The following is an 18,964-nucleotide window of genomic DNA, read 5'->3' on the forward strand; positions in this document are numbered from 1 at the left end:
CAATTACATGTTCGTTTTAAACTTTATATAAAAAACTTTTTTTTACATTCATAAAAGTTCTTCCCTCGTTGCACAGTTTGTTAGCAATCCACGGTTAACGCATCATTTCGACAAATATTGGCAATGATGGCTGGCGATGTTCAGTGAAATGTATTTTTATGCAGTCTCCTCGGAATGTGATTCTTTTTCCCTCCCTATAGGATTAGAGTAGTTTTGAAGCTTTTTGATCAGATTTATTAGCTGACCATAAAAACGTACATCGTAGGGTTGCACTAGCGGAGTGCGTTTGAGATGGTACGATTTTAAATCGTTTTTTATTTTGAAAAATATCGTCATATTATTTTGGATTTGTTTGTTCTCGCCAGAAGTCAGTTAACAGAATAAAATTCTTATTCTGCACGTAGAGATTCGTTAGAAAACTCAAAAAATTCTGTATAACGCTGTTTTAAGGTTTCCCTTTCCTTTTCACATCAATTTATGAAAATATTGATAAACTGTATGCACATTATTTCTGTTTATTTCTTGTGTAAGTACCGTAAAAATTGAATATAAGAAAAGTTTCCACGTAGGGACTCGACTCTACAACATTCAGGTTACCGTCCTCCACTCTTTTCTGTTGCGCCAGCCGCTGTTGTGGCTCATGCCTCGTCCGACCCGCGCCAAAAATGCTATATTTTATGAGCTCCTTGTCATCCGGTGCTGTCACTTCCGTCAGTTTCAAATCTGATCAAATCCTTCATATAACATAAATCTGGAGGACGTCAGTGATGACGAATAGGAGCGGTCCCATTGTAAATTACCTAGTAAACAAGCAGTAACTTTTTACTGATTATGAAAGAGGATCAGTCTGCAGGCGCCGTAGCAGTACAAGACTGACCATGGTCAGAACACTTTACTATATTTGTTTCTGTTCCGTCACACGTTTGACTCGTTATCAAGTTTCAAACACTCCACAAAAATCAGAGATAAGTACTGCAATGAAGAAGCCTTTTACATGCTATCCAATCTTTTGAAACCAACAACCTGTAGCTACTAGTTCGACACAAACGTTGTGACCCATTTGCATCGCTGTTTTTGGGACATACTGTAATACTGAAATACGGCTTCTCTTTTTCCTTGAACTTAGAGCGCCGAGCGTGTACCTGGGTAGTGAGGATGGTTTTGGCGAATTCTTGATCATTGGTGTGTTATGTTTGTATTGTTATGAATGGCTCTGGATATGGAAGGTTAGGAGACACTGAAACCCAGTGTCCTCATGTAGATTATTCATCGCCATTAGCTGAAAAGGACCACAGAGCTAAACGTCACGAATTGATAGTGTGCGTATGAGACAGGATTTGCAGAGGAGGCTGAAATCGAAGAATTATACACAAGTTGGTATCACCTGGTATCTTGTATGAAGTGAGCAAGTTTCTGATAATATTTTTCGTAAAAGACCTTTAGAATTGCTTTTGTCGCAACTTACATTTTTACTCTGGAAGTGTCTGAGCTCTCTTCGACGAGATCAATGGTCGACACCGACACGGATGTCGCCACTTCTGATTTAGCTGAAAGAAAAAGAGTGATCATATAATAAAATCACAAAGGCGAGGACACAATATTGCCGTTATTAAAGAGTTATTTCATTCACAAACATATGGTCTGTTCACAACGTCCTGAGCGAATTATCAGCAGGGGACGGGGAGTGCAGGAAACAAACTCGACCCACCGACTCCCACCACTACGACCGTCGACGGGGAGAGATGGCGCTTTTGCCTCGTAGCACTTCACATGTGCTTACTGGTTGGGCACGGCGCAACTTAACAGTTATTTTTTAAAGGCCACGGTACATAAGGATGCACTGTTGCTGGATCGCCAGTGTTGGGAGTGGCTGGACGCAAGACATTAACGAGCCAAAGTCATTTGACCTCTGCCGATCCAGAACTAGCGATCCACTTTTCAGGATGTTCTCAACAAATAGTTGCAACTGCAAATTTTAAAAAATTATTATTATCAGTTAATAATAATCTCTGTCTCATAGATACCTGTCCTCACTATGTCCTGGTTTACATATACAGAGTATTCGGAAATTCTCGTTGTAAATTTCTAGGGCTAGGAGAGGGAAATGAGTAGATAATATTTTGAATAGGAGTCCATGTCCGGAAACGTCATTCAACGGCGCTACAGAGCGTCAAAGCTACAGGCACCGCCGCCATAAATATATGTATGTGTGATTTCGTGATGATGTTACAAACATTCAAGGATGATGGAGAAGAATAATAGTATCAATTTGAGTTAAGGGTCCCTGTATCGGAGCTGTATGCGAAAACCTTGCTAATACCTCTGACTGTGGAATAGATGCAACTGTATTGTCGTTGCTAAGACTTTAGGACAGACAACTTCCACAGGTAATAGCATGGACCAAAATAAGAAAAATAGTCCAGTAAACATGGGCTCTAAAATGCATACCTTAGAATCTATGAGCACTTGTTCAATAGAGGAGATATGTTTCACACTTGTGAGATGAAGAACTGCTCACAGTCCGTCAGGTATACATTTTAGAGCCCATGTCTACTAGACATCCTTTCTTGTTTTGGTCCATACTATCACCTCTGAAAGTTACATTCCCTCCACTTCTAGCAACAACAGTACAGTTACAAATATTTCACTGTCAGAGATATCAGAATGGTTTCTGCTCACAACTTTCGATTCGTTTGTTTCCGGTACAACGACCCTTACCTCAAGTTGATATTATTATCCTTCTCCATCTACCCTGAAGGTCTGTAACATCATTAAGAAATCACCTTGTGTATACACAAATTTACAGGTGCCGGTGCCTGTAACTTGGGCGCTCTGCAGCGTTGTTGGATGACATTTAGGACATGGCTTTCTATTCAAAACATTAAGTACCCACTCCCCCCTACAAGTCCTGGGAACTTGTAATGGGAATTTACGAACACCCTGAATAGCCTGAAGAACATTTTACGACAGAGTAACATGCTCCCAGTGCTTCGTTCTAAGTCACGTGCATCAGCACTCGATCTTTTTCATCGCTGATGCTCGATTTGTCAGCACTGACTGTATTCCTAAGGTGTGACATTTAAAGTCACGAGCAACTGAACTGGGTGACTGACTTGTTGGACTCCTGAGGCCAAAGCCAATGGAATAGCTCACCATGTCACGTGGGCTGGAAGATCATCGAACATTGTACAGGCTGTAATAAGAATCGGGCGCAGGATTGGCTAAATGCGAGATATCAGCACATTTGATCGTGTCCAGATAGGAGTCCGGCATATGAGATACTCTATTTACGATGTTACTGAGTTACAGAACTTTTTTTCGTGTTATCGACTCAAGTAAGAGGCTTTTTTTTAGGAAATATATTCCCACTAGTCCACTCAGCGACTGACTATCGAGTATTGTGAAAGCGGGCAGAGCCACCACAATGCAGCTGTTAAAAAGATAGTCAGTTCAGAGTAACGACTGGTGAGCATTCAAACCATCCAGAAGAACATTGTGAAAGTTACCTACAGGTACAAGAAGAACTTCCTTCTGTAGTTGTGTGTGGAATTGTTCAGAATGTTGGGTGACAGACCGAATTTATTTACTCGATTTTGACCATCTAATGGTGCCAGCTGAATTTGGAGAAGAGTCACATTACTCTTTTCTAGTCAGGATTCTGTTAAAATAGTATTTTAATTGTAGGTTACACCATTTGTGCAAAAACCAGGCCAATGGAAGAAAGAGGGAAACATATTCGGCAAATATATACAAACTTATATTGTTTAAGGGACAATGAAAGGTCCTGCGCTGTCAATTGATCGTTTTTGGACCTACTGAACTATTTAAAATTGTTTTTGACCTAATCTATATGGCATTGCAGCGAAATGAACTGCAACATTTCGTAATAAACTTTTCAATTAATCGATGTCAGAAGTGTGTTTCATTTCTTTTAGTCTTCATCACTGTACGTTTTACAGTGGAGACATCAGATTGTCAGTGCAGATTGGCTTTTTTTTTTACACCATGCGTAGTAAACAATAACAACATTCAGTATTAGCAGACGACGTGTAGGCTGCACCTTGACGTTACAAGACATGGCGGCTCAGTTTTCAAGTTGCTTCAAAGATGGCGGTGCCATAGCCAGTCTATGTTGTTTATATAGGTCGTCGTTTCTCACTCTTACACACAATCTCCTTTGCTAAAGTCTGGTCGTGGGGAGTTGTTGGTGGGTGCTACAAAAACTCAAACAGTTTACAGAGTGGGCAAGAGAAGGAATGTGGTTCTTACGTACGTCTATTGTCTTCGCCGACGTCGGGGGGTGGTGCCATCGTCATCTTGAACTCTGGCTCGTTGTCGGCAGCTGCTGTCACGTCAAATTCCTTTCTCTCCCCGAACATGTTGAATTTCCAGTCTTACCACTAGCTCTAGATCTGCAGCAATAAAGTCACCTGCGAACAGAATGTCCAGTGTCATGTATGTGAAGTATTTTTGAATGATTTCGTGATGCCCTCAGCCGCCGTTCTCTTTATTTCATGTAAAATTGTACAATTTTGGTCTTAGGCCATTTTCAAGTATCTAAAACAGAAGCATTCTACCTGTATTGAATACATTAGTCTCACTTGTGATTTTAACGTAGGAACAAGTCATATCTCTAGAAGTACTAAGTGCATTATAACTCACTTTACCAACGTTTTTATGTTGGTATATTATGCCATGTAATTGTCATAAAGTAAGTTAGAAAAGGTTTTTCCCTATGTTGGGAGCACAATACTTTCGAACAGGTGCTGTAAAGCTCTTATATATAAGGTCGACGTTTTAAACGTTATTACACTAAGATGATTACAACTATATATATATTCTCAATTATATTTAATTATCGTTCATCATTGGTGTAAATATCACTCTATGTAATTTTTTTAAATAACTTATACCTATTTGCCCCGTTGTCTTTTTAATATTTGTTACAAAGATCTTATATACAGAGTGTTCATTTTAACTGAAGACATCGAAATGTCGCGCAAAGTACACCTCGGATCATAAAAAGTCCGATGTATGAACGGCCACACTCACTTGTAAACTCCAAGCTCACGAAGCACCAAATCATCTTTAACGGTACGCAGGAGTGCTGCTGTCTTTGGCGGAGAGCAGTAGCACACAGACAACACGTACAGTCCATGAGAGATGCACAGAGCATCTCAGGTACACCCAGCTGTTACAACCTAATAAATCGTCGGTGCAGAACATTGTATTGACAAATGTGTGTGTGAATTCCTAAAGGGCCAAATTGCTGAGGTCATCGGTCCCTACTGTATTGACACTGGGCTTTCTGTAGTGTACGATAACGTCGAAATTTTTGCCTCCACTTCAACTTTCCGGGACTCAGTAATGAAAGAAGCAATTGCAATTCCGTTGGTGACGAATTTAATTAAGAGAGACGCTAGTCTTCAGCGTGGACAAATCATGGAATCCGACACTTTCTGTAATAAACTCACAAAGACGTCCCAAAGGTGCAGCTCGCAGTGATACATCGATATCACCATGTGGATCGACCGTGCCACCATAGATCTAATTCCTTGCAAATGTTGAACCTCTTTGCCGCCGATCAACGTCTCTGGCGCCTTGAGTATCTGTGGTCGCAAGCGCACTGGCGCGGTCCGCAGGTATCAAAGGACGGAGCAAGTACTGGAGCTCGGTCACCCTGCTCACTCTGCTGATGAGTAAACGGTATACAGCCGAACTATCAGAAGAAGAGATGAAATTTATGCGGCTGCTTGCCATACATTTTATGGAACAATCATTGTGCCGTGAAAATATGAAGATGCACATCAAGTACCTCTTCGGGGAGGAGATGATTTTAAGTATTCGACGACTGGATAAGTTTAGAACGCGATTACTGGGCTCTTTAAGATTTTGTGTTAAGGTGCCGTGACCATGGCAAAGTTCCTAAGTTTGCCAGATTAGTACATTTTATAAAATCTACTGCCATGTATGAGATTATAATTGAAGCTGGTGCTGCTAGTGTTATATAGAGGATCCGCTTTAGACGTCAAAATTGGATCTGGTTTCTGAACAACTTTATCGCCTGTGGAGTTACCCTACGATTCATGGAAATGGATATATGGTATTACGTGGGTCAATTCAGACAGGGTACGTGTGGTAGCCACATCGAGACAGAGAGCAAAGTCTGCTTGAGACGACTCCGCATCAAAAAACTGTTATTCGACGCCCCGTCATTAATGTGACGGATAAAGACTTGGACGTCACTACGATGATGGTCTAAGTAAAGGACTGAACATTGCACCCACGCCAAAGGTTTTACTGGTACCTGCGCTGATCAGTGCCGTTGAAGAAGCTGTTCGACTTCTTTCCACGGATTCATCAGAAGAAATAAGACGCTAAAATGTCGAGCGCCGATGAAAGCTCGCCCTGGAAGGAGTGATATTTCTGTGGCAGAGAGGGCTGCGCTACGTAAGCTTCACCAGGATACAGAGATGGCGGTTCTTCCAGCTCATAAAGGTAACGCCACTGTTTTAATGTCTCGTGACGACTATCATGATAAAATGAACAGTTTACTGAGTGGTAGCCCATGACGGAAAATCAGTAAAAAACTCACCAACCAGGTGGTAAGGAAGACTGCTTCGCTTCTGAACGTCTCCCCTTTTCCATCACAAGTTGTGCGAAGACTGAAACCAAGAGATGCGGTTCCTTCGAGGCTTTATGGACTTCCAAAGATCCATAAGAAATATGCTGCTCTGCGTCTGGTAGTGAGCAACATTGGCTCACGTACGTATGACTGTGCCAAACCCTTAGCGTTGTTATTAAAGCCTCTTGCGGGAAAATGCGCTCATCACATATTGTCAAACTAAAATCACTCAAACTGGAAAGTTCTGATGTATTACTTAATTTCGATGTAGTGTCGTTGTTCAAAGAGGTTCCTCTTTCAAAATAATTATTTCTCATTGGTTAAACCTTTGATAAAGAGATTTCAATTTTGTTTAAAAGTATCTTGACCTCGACGGATTTTTTTTATTCAATAACGAATTTTATGAACAGACTGACGGTGTCACCTTGGGTAGTTCCTTGTCGCCCTTGGTGCCAACTTCTTTAAGGGGGACTTCGAGGAAGAGGCGCTGGAATCTGCTACCTTGAATTCTACAGTATCTTTGAGATATGTTGATGACACCTTGTTACTGTGGTCCCATGGTGAAGTTAAATTAAAAGAATCTTTAAATCATCTGAATTCCATTCATGGACAAACTCAGTTCACAATGGAAGTCGAAAAAGATGGATCCCTTTTTGGATGTTTTGGTAAGACGCAAAGATGATGGAACTTTGGGACGTACAGTATATCGGAAACTGACCCCTACAGGTTTATGTTTACATGAAAATAGCTGCAGGCGATGAGTGTTCTCAGAACTCTGGTAAACAGAGCACGCGCCATTGATGACGAGAGCAGTTCAGAGGACGGGCTTCTACACTTGAGAAGAGTTTTTGAAGCCAACGGGTATTCTCCACAGCAGATACGTTAGGCGCTACGAATGAAACCAGCAGGGGGATAAGCAATTCACAAGAAATACGGGAAGTTTTAAATCTATGTATTTTCTGCCATACGTGGGAAGCCTATCGTCAAAAATAGGACGGATTCTCAGGAAACACAAAATGAAAATTATTTTTCGCCCTCCACCAAAGATATCAGTACTCCTGGGTTCCGTTAAATATGATTTTGTGCTTAGAAAGCATGGGGTTTGCAAGATCTGTGTGAATGCGGCCTTCCATACATCGGACAGACAACACGTACAGTTCATGAAAGATGCACAGAGCACCGCAGGTACACTCAGATTTTGCAACCTAATAAATCGGCGATGACAGAGCACTGTATTCACATTGGGCACTCTATGGTGTACGATAACGTCGAAATTTATGCCTCCACTTCAACTTCCCGGGACTCACTAATGAAAGAAGCAATTTGACTTCCGTTGACGACGAATTTAATTAAGAGAGATAGCGTCTTCAGCTTGGACAAATCATGGAATCCGGCACTTTCTGTAATAAACTCACGAAGACGTCGCAACGGTGCAGCTCGTAGTGATACATCGATATCACCATGTGTATCGACCGTGCAGCCATAGATCTAATTTCTTGCAAATGTTGTACCTCTTTGCCGCCAGTCAACGTCTCTGGCGCCTTGTGCATCTGTGGCCACACGCGCAATGGCGCGATCCATTGGTTTAAAAGGACGGAACAAGTGCTGGAGCTCCGTCACCCGGCTCATTCTCTTGATGTCTGGACAATATACAGCCGAAAGATCAGAAGAAGAAATGAAATTTATGCAGCTGCATGGAACAATTACAACACTTCCGCAGTGTTTATTGCCTGCACACCTACCCACCGTTTGGGAAACAGGCGTGCATTTGGACGGTGAATATTACAGACACAAAAGAAAAAAACTGAAATGATGCTGATTTAAGGAGACTGTAAGAGAAATGTTGAGACTGATGTTGTCGATCGTTTTACAGAGAAAGTTCGCTCTCTTTCGTTCTTTTACAAGGTCGTGAACACCTCTATGTCTGATGGCAGCGTACAGACCAGCAAAAGAAAACGAAGGAGAAGCTAATGAAACAGCTAGACTGGCGGCAGTGCAGAAGAGCCCATGGATATAAGTGGTATCGTCACAATAATGTATCGTCCTAAGTATCATCCTTACCACATGTCACTGCATCAAGAACTTAATGGCGCCAATTTCCATACTCGGGTAGTGTTTTGTGAACGGGGACGTCAACAAGCGCAAACGACTCCCACGTTCTTTGCCGAGGTACTCTTTTCTAATGTGTCTGCATTGACAAACCATGGTAGCGTCAACCGGCATAACGTGCATTACTGCAATGTAGACTATCTCCACTGGTTACGACAAGTTGACCATCAACAACCTTCGTCGGTTAACGTATGGTATGGTATCATTGCGAACAAACTCAGTGGTTCATATTCATCGATGGCACTTTGAATGGAGACAAATATCGAACGTATTTGGAACAGGAACTACCGGTACTACTGCAGGATGTTGACCTGGACGTACGACGACGTATGTGGTTTCAGCATGACGGTTGCCCAGCGCATTACGCAACTGAAGCACGGGAAGTATTAGACGGTGTTTACACTGGTCGGTGGATCGGCAGAAATGGACCTATTAATTGGCCCGCTAGGTCAACGGATTAGAAGTCACCGGGTTTCTTTCTGTGGGTATTTAAAAAATAAAATGAAAGTTCCAACAAGGCGTGAAGACGTGGTCGACCGCATCAGAAACGTCTGTGCTGACAACCCCGAACACATGCTTCTGTCATTTGAAAGTCGAATCACTAAGTGTATTGAATTGGTGCTACTACGTTTCAACACTAACTCTAATTGGAAAAGTAGGGTAGTGTTCACCTTGAGCCACGACCACAGTGGGGAGTCGAGTAGTCCCCTGTTCGATATGTCCGAGTAGTACAAAGTAGCGAACAGGGTTTCCAATTAGAAGTTTTGAGATACTGGCCTGCCCTACCCTTGCAGTACGGAGGTGGTGTCCAACGTGCCACTGGATATTCAAGGGCCATTGAGAGCAAGTCGTAAATTAAGATTGTGAACTCATTTCTATTCCTCCGATTACGTTGCCATCTGTGGCAAAACGAAGAAAATGCTTCAGACAAAACGTATGTAGATTTAAAAGTTGCCCTTCCGCCACCCACGCACGGGTTGGGATTCTGTGTGTGTGGAAAGGGGGGGGGGGGGAGAGGCGAGTGTAGTATCACTGGCTGGCTCCCTCCGCGACAAACAAATTGGAATTATAACTTTTTTGATCCTACGTGTAGTTTTCGAGATATTTCAATGTCTTCAGTTAAAAGTAACACCATATATAAATTCGATCACAGTACTTTAATGAAACAGTATTGGAAACCAAAAGACTCGAGTAAAAATTACTTCATGGCAACGTGATCTTTCGCATTACAGTATTATTTGTTAATGAATGCAGCGACAGTCTTAACGCTTCGTCGTATAACTGGTAAAATGCTTTTTAGAAATTTTCCATTTTGCAGGTCTTTTTGTTTATTTATAACTATGTCTGACTGGTCTTATAGATCTATGTAAGTTACAGTTTCTTTCATTATGTCCATAATTTTTCCTTCTTGTAATATGTAGCTTTGAAGTGATTCAGCTACACACATCAAAAAAAGTTTTGCATCACATCGGTTCCGAGAGTTCCGGAACCTGCACAGAAATTTGGAACAGAGATCAACATAAACATCATTTCCGCCCTTTTTGTTGTTCATGAAAACCACACACTGCATGTTGTACCACCATATACCGAGACCTTCAGAGGTGGTGGTCCAGACTGCTGTACACACCGGCACCTCTAATACAAAGTAGCACGTCCTCTTACATTGATGCATGTCTGTATTCGTCGTGACATATTATTCACAAGTTCATCAAGACACTGTTGGTTCAGATTGTCCCACTTCTCAACGGCGATTCGGCTCAGATCTCTCAGAGTGGTTGGTGGGTCACGTCGTCCATAAACATCTCTTTTAAATCTATACTAGGCTTGTTCGATGGGGTTCATGTCTGAAGAACATGTTGACCATTCTAGTCGAGCGATGTCGTTATCCTGAAGGAAGTCATTCACAAGATGTGCACGATGGGGGCGCGAATTGTCGTCCATGAAGACGAATGCCTCGCCAATATGCTGCCGATATGGTTACACTATCGGTCGGAGAGTGGCATTCACGTATCGTACAGCCGTTACGGCGCCTTCCATGACCACAAGCGGCGCACGTCGGCCCCACATAATGCCTTCCCAAAAAGCAGGGGAACCTCCACCTTGCTGCACTCGTTGGACACTGTGTCTAAGGCGTTCAGCCTGACCGGGTTGCCTCCAAACACGTCTCCGACGACTGTCTGGTTGAAGGCATATTCGACACTTATCGGTGAAGAGAACGTGATGCCAATCCTGAGCGGTCCATTCGGCATGTTGTTGGGCTCATCTGTACCGCGCTGCATGGTGTCGTGGTTGCAAAGATATACCTCACCACGGATGTGGCGAGTAAAGTTGCGCATCATGCAGCCTATTGCGCACAGTTTGAGTTGTAACAAGACGTCCTGTGGCTGCAAGAAAAGCATTATTAGAAGTGGTGGGGTTGCTGACATGGTTCCTCCGAGCCATAATCCGTAGGTAGCGGTCATTCAGTGCAGTAGTAGCCCTTGGGCGGACTGAGCGAGGCATGTCATCGATAGTTCCTCTGTCTCTGTGTCTCCTCCATGTCTGAACAACACTCAGAGACGCCTGGACACTGTCCTTGTTGCGAGCTCTTCCTGACGCACAAAGTAACAACGCGGACGTGATCGAACCGTGGTATTGACCGTCTAGGCAATGTTGAACTACAGACAATACAAAGCCGTGTATCTCCTTAATGGGGGAATGACTGGAACCGATCGGCTGTTGGACCACCTCCGCCTAATAGGCGCTGCTCATGCATGGTTGTTTACATCTTTGGGCGGGTTTAGTTACATCTCTGAACAGTCAAAGGGGCTGTGTCCATGATACAATATCAACAGTCAATGTCTTATCTTCAGGAGTTCTGGGAAACGAAGTTATGCAACCTTTTTTTTTTTTTTTTTTTTTTTTTTTGCTTTGTGTATATTAGGTATCTTGTAGTTGGTGTCTTTTAAGTGGGAAGCATATTTGGAAGGGTTATTGTCGCTTATTGTTGTATTTTTTTTTTTAAATCGTGTGCTAATTTTCCTTCCTGTTTGGACAATAGCAAATTTTGCGCATTCTCCACAGTTAATTTCGGAAACGGCGTTCCGTGGTATAAGTCTCAATAATCGTTGTATATTGTTAGTACACCTGTAGCTAGTGTATAATTTTGTATTCGTGAAACATCGAGTAAATTTGTCGGTAACAATACCTAGATATGCCTACACAAAATATTATTTCAATGGTACCGTCACTGCCTTCCATCAGAGGACATTTAGATATAAAACTGGCTGCCGGATTCTTACAATTTGTCTCTATTTAAAACATTTTTAGCATTATTCTCTATGTCAGATAATCGTAACTAAGATGATGTTGCATAACATTGGATTGGGTTTTCACTCTAAAACGAATATGTGAATTATTTCGTGATTGTCACTGTTCATCTGGTAATCAGCAGATGACACCGAAATAATCAACAATAAATCGATGCCTCTACCCCAAATTGCGATAACTCGAATCTCATGGGTAACGCAACCACGTACAGTAAAATATTTCTGTATACTATACAATAAAAGACTTCTGTAGCTACTATACCAGGGAGTCCCTTCTATAACTTGACGAATAATTCGTCTGAAGGTAGCGTTCTCATTTAGCGTAAGTGAATATATACAAACATAGATGTCTACTTATTGAGTGGCGAATAAGGCGACAAACCTAGGATTTTTTTTTTCTAGTAAACTGAATGGATTTAAGGTCTCAGTTTGCGTGAAGGGCCATTATTGATAATCTTTTCATCGAATATACTATTTTGATCCAAGTTTTCGAAAAGCACTTAATGTTGGGTACAAGTCAACAAAGGTAAAAAAAATGAATCATCAGCTGCGCTTTTTAAACTTCGTTGAAATATTTTGCAGCTGCTGAACAAAATGCTATGAACAAAATTGTTGGATATAAGTGTTTCTGAAATGAGGGAAATGCAAATAATGTAACAAATGGAGGTGGTGCAGTAGTTAGAACAGTGGGAGTGGACTCGCATTCGGGAGGGTGATGGTTCAAATCGGCGGGTAGCCATCCTGATTTACAGGGGGGTGGACAAAAACATGAAAACACCAAAAACTCAATACATTACCATACCTAATATGGCGTAGATAAACCGTTGGCATTCAATACGGCCTCCAGTCATTTCGGAATGGATAAATACATATACTATCTAGTTTTCAAGGCAATCTCGTATCCTTCTCCTACAAAATAGTGGGAAATTCAGACAATGGTGATGGAGGAGCACAGAGACAAAGTGGACCACATAGGCACAATAATACTGAGCCCTGGTACCTGGTAACTGTGGTGGCCAGGAGAGATCCTGGTGCTCACAAAACCAGTCCTGGAGGACGCGAGCTGTCGTCCTGGAGCACACAATCATCACTGGGAAGAAAAACATTGTATCATGGGATGAACGTTACCGTCCAAAACGGTTACATTAGCTATGGTAGTAATGCGATTTTGCAGGGCAACCATGGAGCTAATAGAATACTATGATATGGCTGTCCAAATTATCAGCGAACCTTTGCCGAGTTTCATTCTCTGGACGCATGCTCGGCCAGAAGTTGGAAACAGTGTGAAAGTTGAAAACAGTGTGAAACAATACTCATCCCACCAAATGACATTCTTCCAAGTTTTATGGCTTCAGCTTCGCGGTTTCCCATTATGGGCATTTGCTTCACTAATCTGTGGTTCTGGGATTCCAGCTCGTTCTGAAATTCCCTGCTTATGGAGCTCCTGCTGACAGTACGCGCGAGTGTGGCTTTCAATTCTACATTGACTTTTGGTGCTGTACTTCTCTTGTTTTTCGTCACAATCCTCTTCAATTACTGTCCGTCACGATCAGTCAACACACGCTTACATCCGCGTTGTTAGTGCCTGACGCTTTTCCGCTTTCCCTGTAAGCATTATAAATCTTCGGTTTGGTGCCTATTGAGACATCAAACTCTTCTGCTCCCTTGGTTACCATACAATTTTCCCATGTTCGTACTCACTTAGCTCCGACATAATGCAGTCTCAACAGCACAGAACACTGTTGTGGCCACGACTGACACTTGCAACGTATTGAGGACATTGCCATTCGTGATAAAATACAACAGCTCCACCTGTAGACGTGGCTAGTATTTACATTTATGTTCAAGCATGCATTTCTGGCGGTGTTTCCATATTTTTATCCAACCTCTAGGTTTCCCGTGATTTCCTTAAATCTCACCATGCAAATGTCGGCACGGTTCCTTTGAAAGAGTACGTCCGAGTTCCTTCCCCATTCTTAAAGCAGTCCGAGCTTGTGCTCCGTTTCTAGTGATCTCGATATCGACACGACGTTAAACCCTAATCTTCCTTTTCCTTTGAAATGCAAATAATTAAACTTCCATGAATACCTCATCTGATTATAGCCATAAGAGTTCATTGATTGGAGTTCTGTTTACCAGTACCTCGGACGCTTCAACAAGGGGTAACATGAATGAGTTCTTTAATTGCGTACTATCTTTTACTTTGTGGTACCGCAATGAAACTGTACTCTTCGTCTCCATAGAAGAATAGAACATACTGCTATTTTTACTGAAGAAAACTACTTAGGAAACGATATTTTGATGCTCGCTTGAAAAATTCCGGATCCCTGTGCAACATTAATAATGAAAGGAAGGAAGATCAGAGTTTAACGGCCCGTCGACCACAAGATCATTAGGAACGAACCACAAGTCTGGTTAGGGGAAGAAGGGGAACGGCAACGGCCGCGTCCTTTCAGAGTATGTGAACTGCCGACCCCTAGAATGCCCTTGTCTTACCAGTGTCTCAGTGTGCATACTGAAGGGCCGCGGAATGCCATAGGATGTTCTACAAAATTACGGGAATGTAGCCGTAGGCAATAGGTCTCGTTTGCTGATATTTAGGCTGAACTATCCAGCCATCTCAGCAGTAATATTGACGGTGCAGCGCTCCCGCCCGCATCGTTTGAGCTATTGGGCATCTCGACGCAGACCATAACAGCCACAGAAATGTCACTCAGGCGACAACGATAAAAACCACTAGCATGACCTTTGTAACAGATATAGTATCACATGTTCTAGTTTATAAACACTAGGCATTAACGAGAGACGCTTTGCACCATTATCAACAAGAACTGACTACTTCAAATGCCAGATTACACATTTCATCTAAGTTAAAACGTCCATCGCGTGTAAGTAAAAGTTTAGTCGTTCGGATTTCGATGGCTTCCATAATCGAAGAGTTTCAGAAGAATGGTGGGGATTTTATTATCTGGACATTTTTATAGTCCACGGAGTGGCATTTTGTGATATTTTTGTGATGTACCCAAGGGGTTTGCCTGTGTAGATCATGATACTCCCTCACAAAATGGCTTTAGGTACAGCTGGTTTGAATCACATTTAACAAACAGAATGCGAAAGGTTGTGCTGAATGATTCAGACAATGTCGGAAAGGTAGATAATTTTAGTCACTGGAGAATATTCACAAAGGGAGTCCCATAGGGTTCAATTTTAGGTCCATTCCTATTCCTTAGGCAGGGTGAGTCACTAACTATTGCCACCTAGAATAACTCCGAAAGTATGATGGTAGCTGAAAAGTTCATGGGACAAATGTTGAATGGGACAACGGGTGCTATAATATGACGTTGGTTTTTTGTTGCTAGGAGGGGTCGCTTCAGAGATATGAAGGTCAACTTTGTTTTTTAAATGGGATGCTGTAGTTTGGTACTTATTTTCTCATAGTGGATATCGAGACGAATCCAATGAAGTGTAACAGTAAGGTCTTTGAAGATCAACGAAGGTCACAAAGGTGACATGAACGTCCATTTACAGAGGGTGTTCGAAGTGATGACCATTGCTATCAGTGCAGTGCTGCAATCTTCTTATCATGGATTGAGTGGTATTCCTTGTCACTTCGGTACATATCGAAGAACATGCTCTGACAATTCTTTCTCGTATATCGTGCAAATAGTAAATATTCGCCGAATACGGCGTATCCGTCTTACGTGCCATTGACGTGTAAACACCATTCGACGGTTTCGAAATACAACACTAATAGGAACGGTAAGAATAGTAGCATGGAATCAAATGAATGTGACTTATGTATTCCTTCGAAGAACAAGTCGATATGCTTCTCATTTACGGAGAATGCCAACGAAATTCAGTGAGAGCTAGGGACTTATAAGCTAATAGATATCCTCAATGTACTCACCCTACACGCCGTACATTAAATATGTGTGTGATAAACCGAGAGTAACTGGATCTTTAAAGCTTTGGAAACATACCCAGCAATGGAAAGTTGCTTACGAGGAAAAGGAAATTGGTACTCTTCCCAATGTGGTTCGAGATCCTTCTCTTAGTTCGCTTCAAATCACAAAGGAATCAGGCATGAGCCAGTGTAGTGTTGTTCGTGTTCTGCATCGCCATAAATATCATCCTTATCATATCAGTCTCCACCAAGAATTAACTGGTACGGATTGTATGCGTCGCATTGAATTCTGCCGATGGGCTCAACTTCAGGGATGACACATTTATTAATTTCATTTTATTTACTGACAAGGCTACATTCACGAACCATGGAAATGTTAATTTGCACAACATGCATTATTGGGCGACTGAAAATCCATGTTGGCTGCAGCAAGTTTCACACCAAAAACACCATGGTCGGTGAATGTATGGTGTGGGATTCTGGAGGACAGAATTTCGGCCCCTATTTCATCGAAGGAAATCCAAATGGTAGGAAGTACACTACTTTCCTGCAAGAAACGTTAGGTCTGTTACTGCAAGAAATACCTTTAGGAACAAGGAGCAGAATGTGGTATCAACAGCGGGGTGTCCGGCACATTTTTCGCTGATTGCAAGAAATGAGTTACAGAGACAATTTCCAAATCGTTGGCTTGGACGCGGAAGAGATGTGTCGTGGCCGGCTCGGTCGCCAGACTTTACGCCTCTGTATTTTTTCTTGTGGGGATTCGTAAAAGATATTGTTTATAAAGACGTTCCAACTACACCTGAAGATATGCGAGAGAGAATTGTCAGAGCATGTGCTTCGACAATTGCCTATTTGATAAGGAATACCACTCAATCGCCGGCCAGAGTGGCCGAGCGGTTAAAGGCGCTACAGTCTGGAACCGCACGACCGCTACGGTCGCAGGTTCGAATCCTGCCTCGGGCATGGATGTGTGTGACGTCCTTAGGTTAGTTAGGTTTAAGTAGTTCTAAGTTCTAGGGGACTTATGACCACAGCAGTTGAGTCCCATAGTGCTCAGAGCCATTTGAACCATTTGAACCACTCAATCCATGATAAGAAGATTGCAGCACTGCATTGATACCAATGGTCATCACTTCGAACACCTTCTGTAAATGGACGTTCATGCCACCTTTGTGACCTTCGTTGACCTCCAAAGACCTTACTGTTACACATCATTGGATTCGTTTCGACAGCCGCTATCAGAAAATAAGTACCAAACTATAGCATCCCATTTAAAAAACAAAGTTGAACTTCATATCTCTGAAGCGACCCCACCTAGCACCAAAAAACCAACGTCATATTATGGACCCCGTTGTCCCATGCAGATTTTGTCCTACAAACTTTTCAGCTACTATCATACTTTCGGATTTATTCTTGGTGGCAGTAGTTAGTGACTCACGCTGCATGTGTGAATCACCTTCCATTTAACATTGAACAAGCAAAATTGGTACTTTTTGCAGACGTTACTAGTGTTATCATAAACGCGATTAGAGAGAAAGCAAATGATATTTTCCAAAGAATTATTAACTGATTCTCTGAAAATGGACTCTCCCTGAATTTTGAAAAAACACACTCCATTCAGTTCTGTACAACAAACAGTCATATCAATAATTGATATAGCACATGAATAACAGTCATTAAATAGGGTACAATGCTCCCCATTTTTGGGTGTACGTATTGATGAATACTTAAACTGGAAGAAGCATATTACTGAGCTTCTCAAACAGTTAAGTTTGGGTACTTTTTCTCTTCGTCTAATTGGTAGTCTTGGAAACAAACGTATCAGTCTCCTGACATATTGTACATATTGCCACTTAATAATGTCGTACGTAATAATTTTCTGGGATAACTCATTTCTTAGAAAGAAAGTACTGATTACATAAAAGCGAGCAGTAAGAATAATATGTGGTGCTCAGCCACAGACGTCATATAGATACCTCTTCAAGAAGCTAGGAATTTTAACTGCGCCGTCACAATACATATACTCGCTAATGAAATTCGTCATAAATAACCCATCACAATTTGAGAAGAACCGTAATATACACACCTACAACACTAGAGGTGAAAAATGACCTTTATTACCCATTTTTAAAGTTGTAAATGGCTCAGAAAGGAATTCAATATGCAACAATAATTTTTTATCATTTTCCCAACGACATAAATGTCTGACAGGTAGTGAAGCATGTTTTAAATCTAATTTAAAATAATTTATCCAGGAAAACTTCTTTTATTCCACTGATAAATTTCTACATAAAAATTTGAAGCCAGTAAAAAAGAAATAGTGTATTTATATGACTAGGACTAAAAATATCAATGTGTTTCTTAATGTTGATACAAACTATGTATAGAGATCCTGTAAAGTGATTCGTTCCAAATCATTTCGATAAAAGAATCGTTCAGACGAACTATGGAACATGTAACTGACTAACTACCTAACATGCCTCAGTGCATTTCTCGGCCACCCTGTAGTAAGTCTGTGTCAGACAGTTGCAGTGTCGATGTTCACGCTTGAATAGTTCGTAATATTTTATCCCGTTTATTCTTACGGATACGATGGAAACTTATGTTGACGGTGGCATGTCTGCGTGGATTGTGGCAGACGCCTCTTTGAACAACTGTTGCGAATATGACATCTCGTGGAAAGTTATAAAAATAACTTTACTCAGATTCTTGCGTTGTCAACAGACTAATGGTCAATTTTTGCTTTTTTCCCCCTACATCTTCCAGAGGATGTAGTATCCCATCAGACTTGATGTAGTAGCCTGCCAGCTGTGATTCGTTGCCACACAACAACAACGCTCTGTGCAAGTGTATTTCACTTAGCTATAACAATAAAGCCGTTATTCTGTACAACCCGTACTTGTGGGTCTTTTCAGGCATCGTGATACAGGCTCGTCGGTGTCTTTTTTCTGTTAACGGGTTGTTTTTGAATATGATCTCTTTTCATCCAAGTTAATTACATAATGTAATGCATTG

General features: G+C 41.7%; 1 protein-coding gene across 1 annotated transcript in view; it reads right to left on the reverse strand.

Moving 5' to 3' along the window:
* Positions 1-18,964, reverse strand: part of LOC126156694 (putative SLC9B1-like protein SLC9B1P1) — a 110,055-nt gene that overhangs the window by 74,639 nt on the left and 16,452 nt on the right. The window contains exons 2-3 of the mRNA XM_049916327.1: positions 4,274-4,430; positions 1,466-1,547 (exon numbers count right to left, since the gene is read on the reverse strand). Coding sequence (XP_049772284.1) covers positions 1,466-1,547; positions 4,274-4,379 — 188 coding nt within the window. The 5' untranslated portion in view covers positions 4,380-4,430. The remainder of the gene's footprint in view (positions 1-1,465; positions 1,548-4,273; positions 4,431-18,964) is intronic.

This window comes from Schistocerca cancellata, chromosome 2, assembly GCF_023864275.1.
Source record: "Schistocerca cancellata isolate TAMUIC-IGC-003103 chromosome 2, iqSchCanc2.1, whole genome shotgun sequence".
In the NCBI taxonomy this organism is placed as follows: domain Eukaryota; kingdom Metazoa; phylum Arthropoda; class Insecta; order Orthoptera; family Acrididae; genus Schistocerca; species Schistocerca cancellata.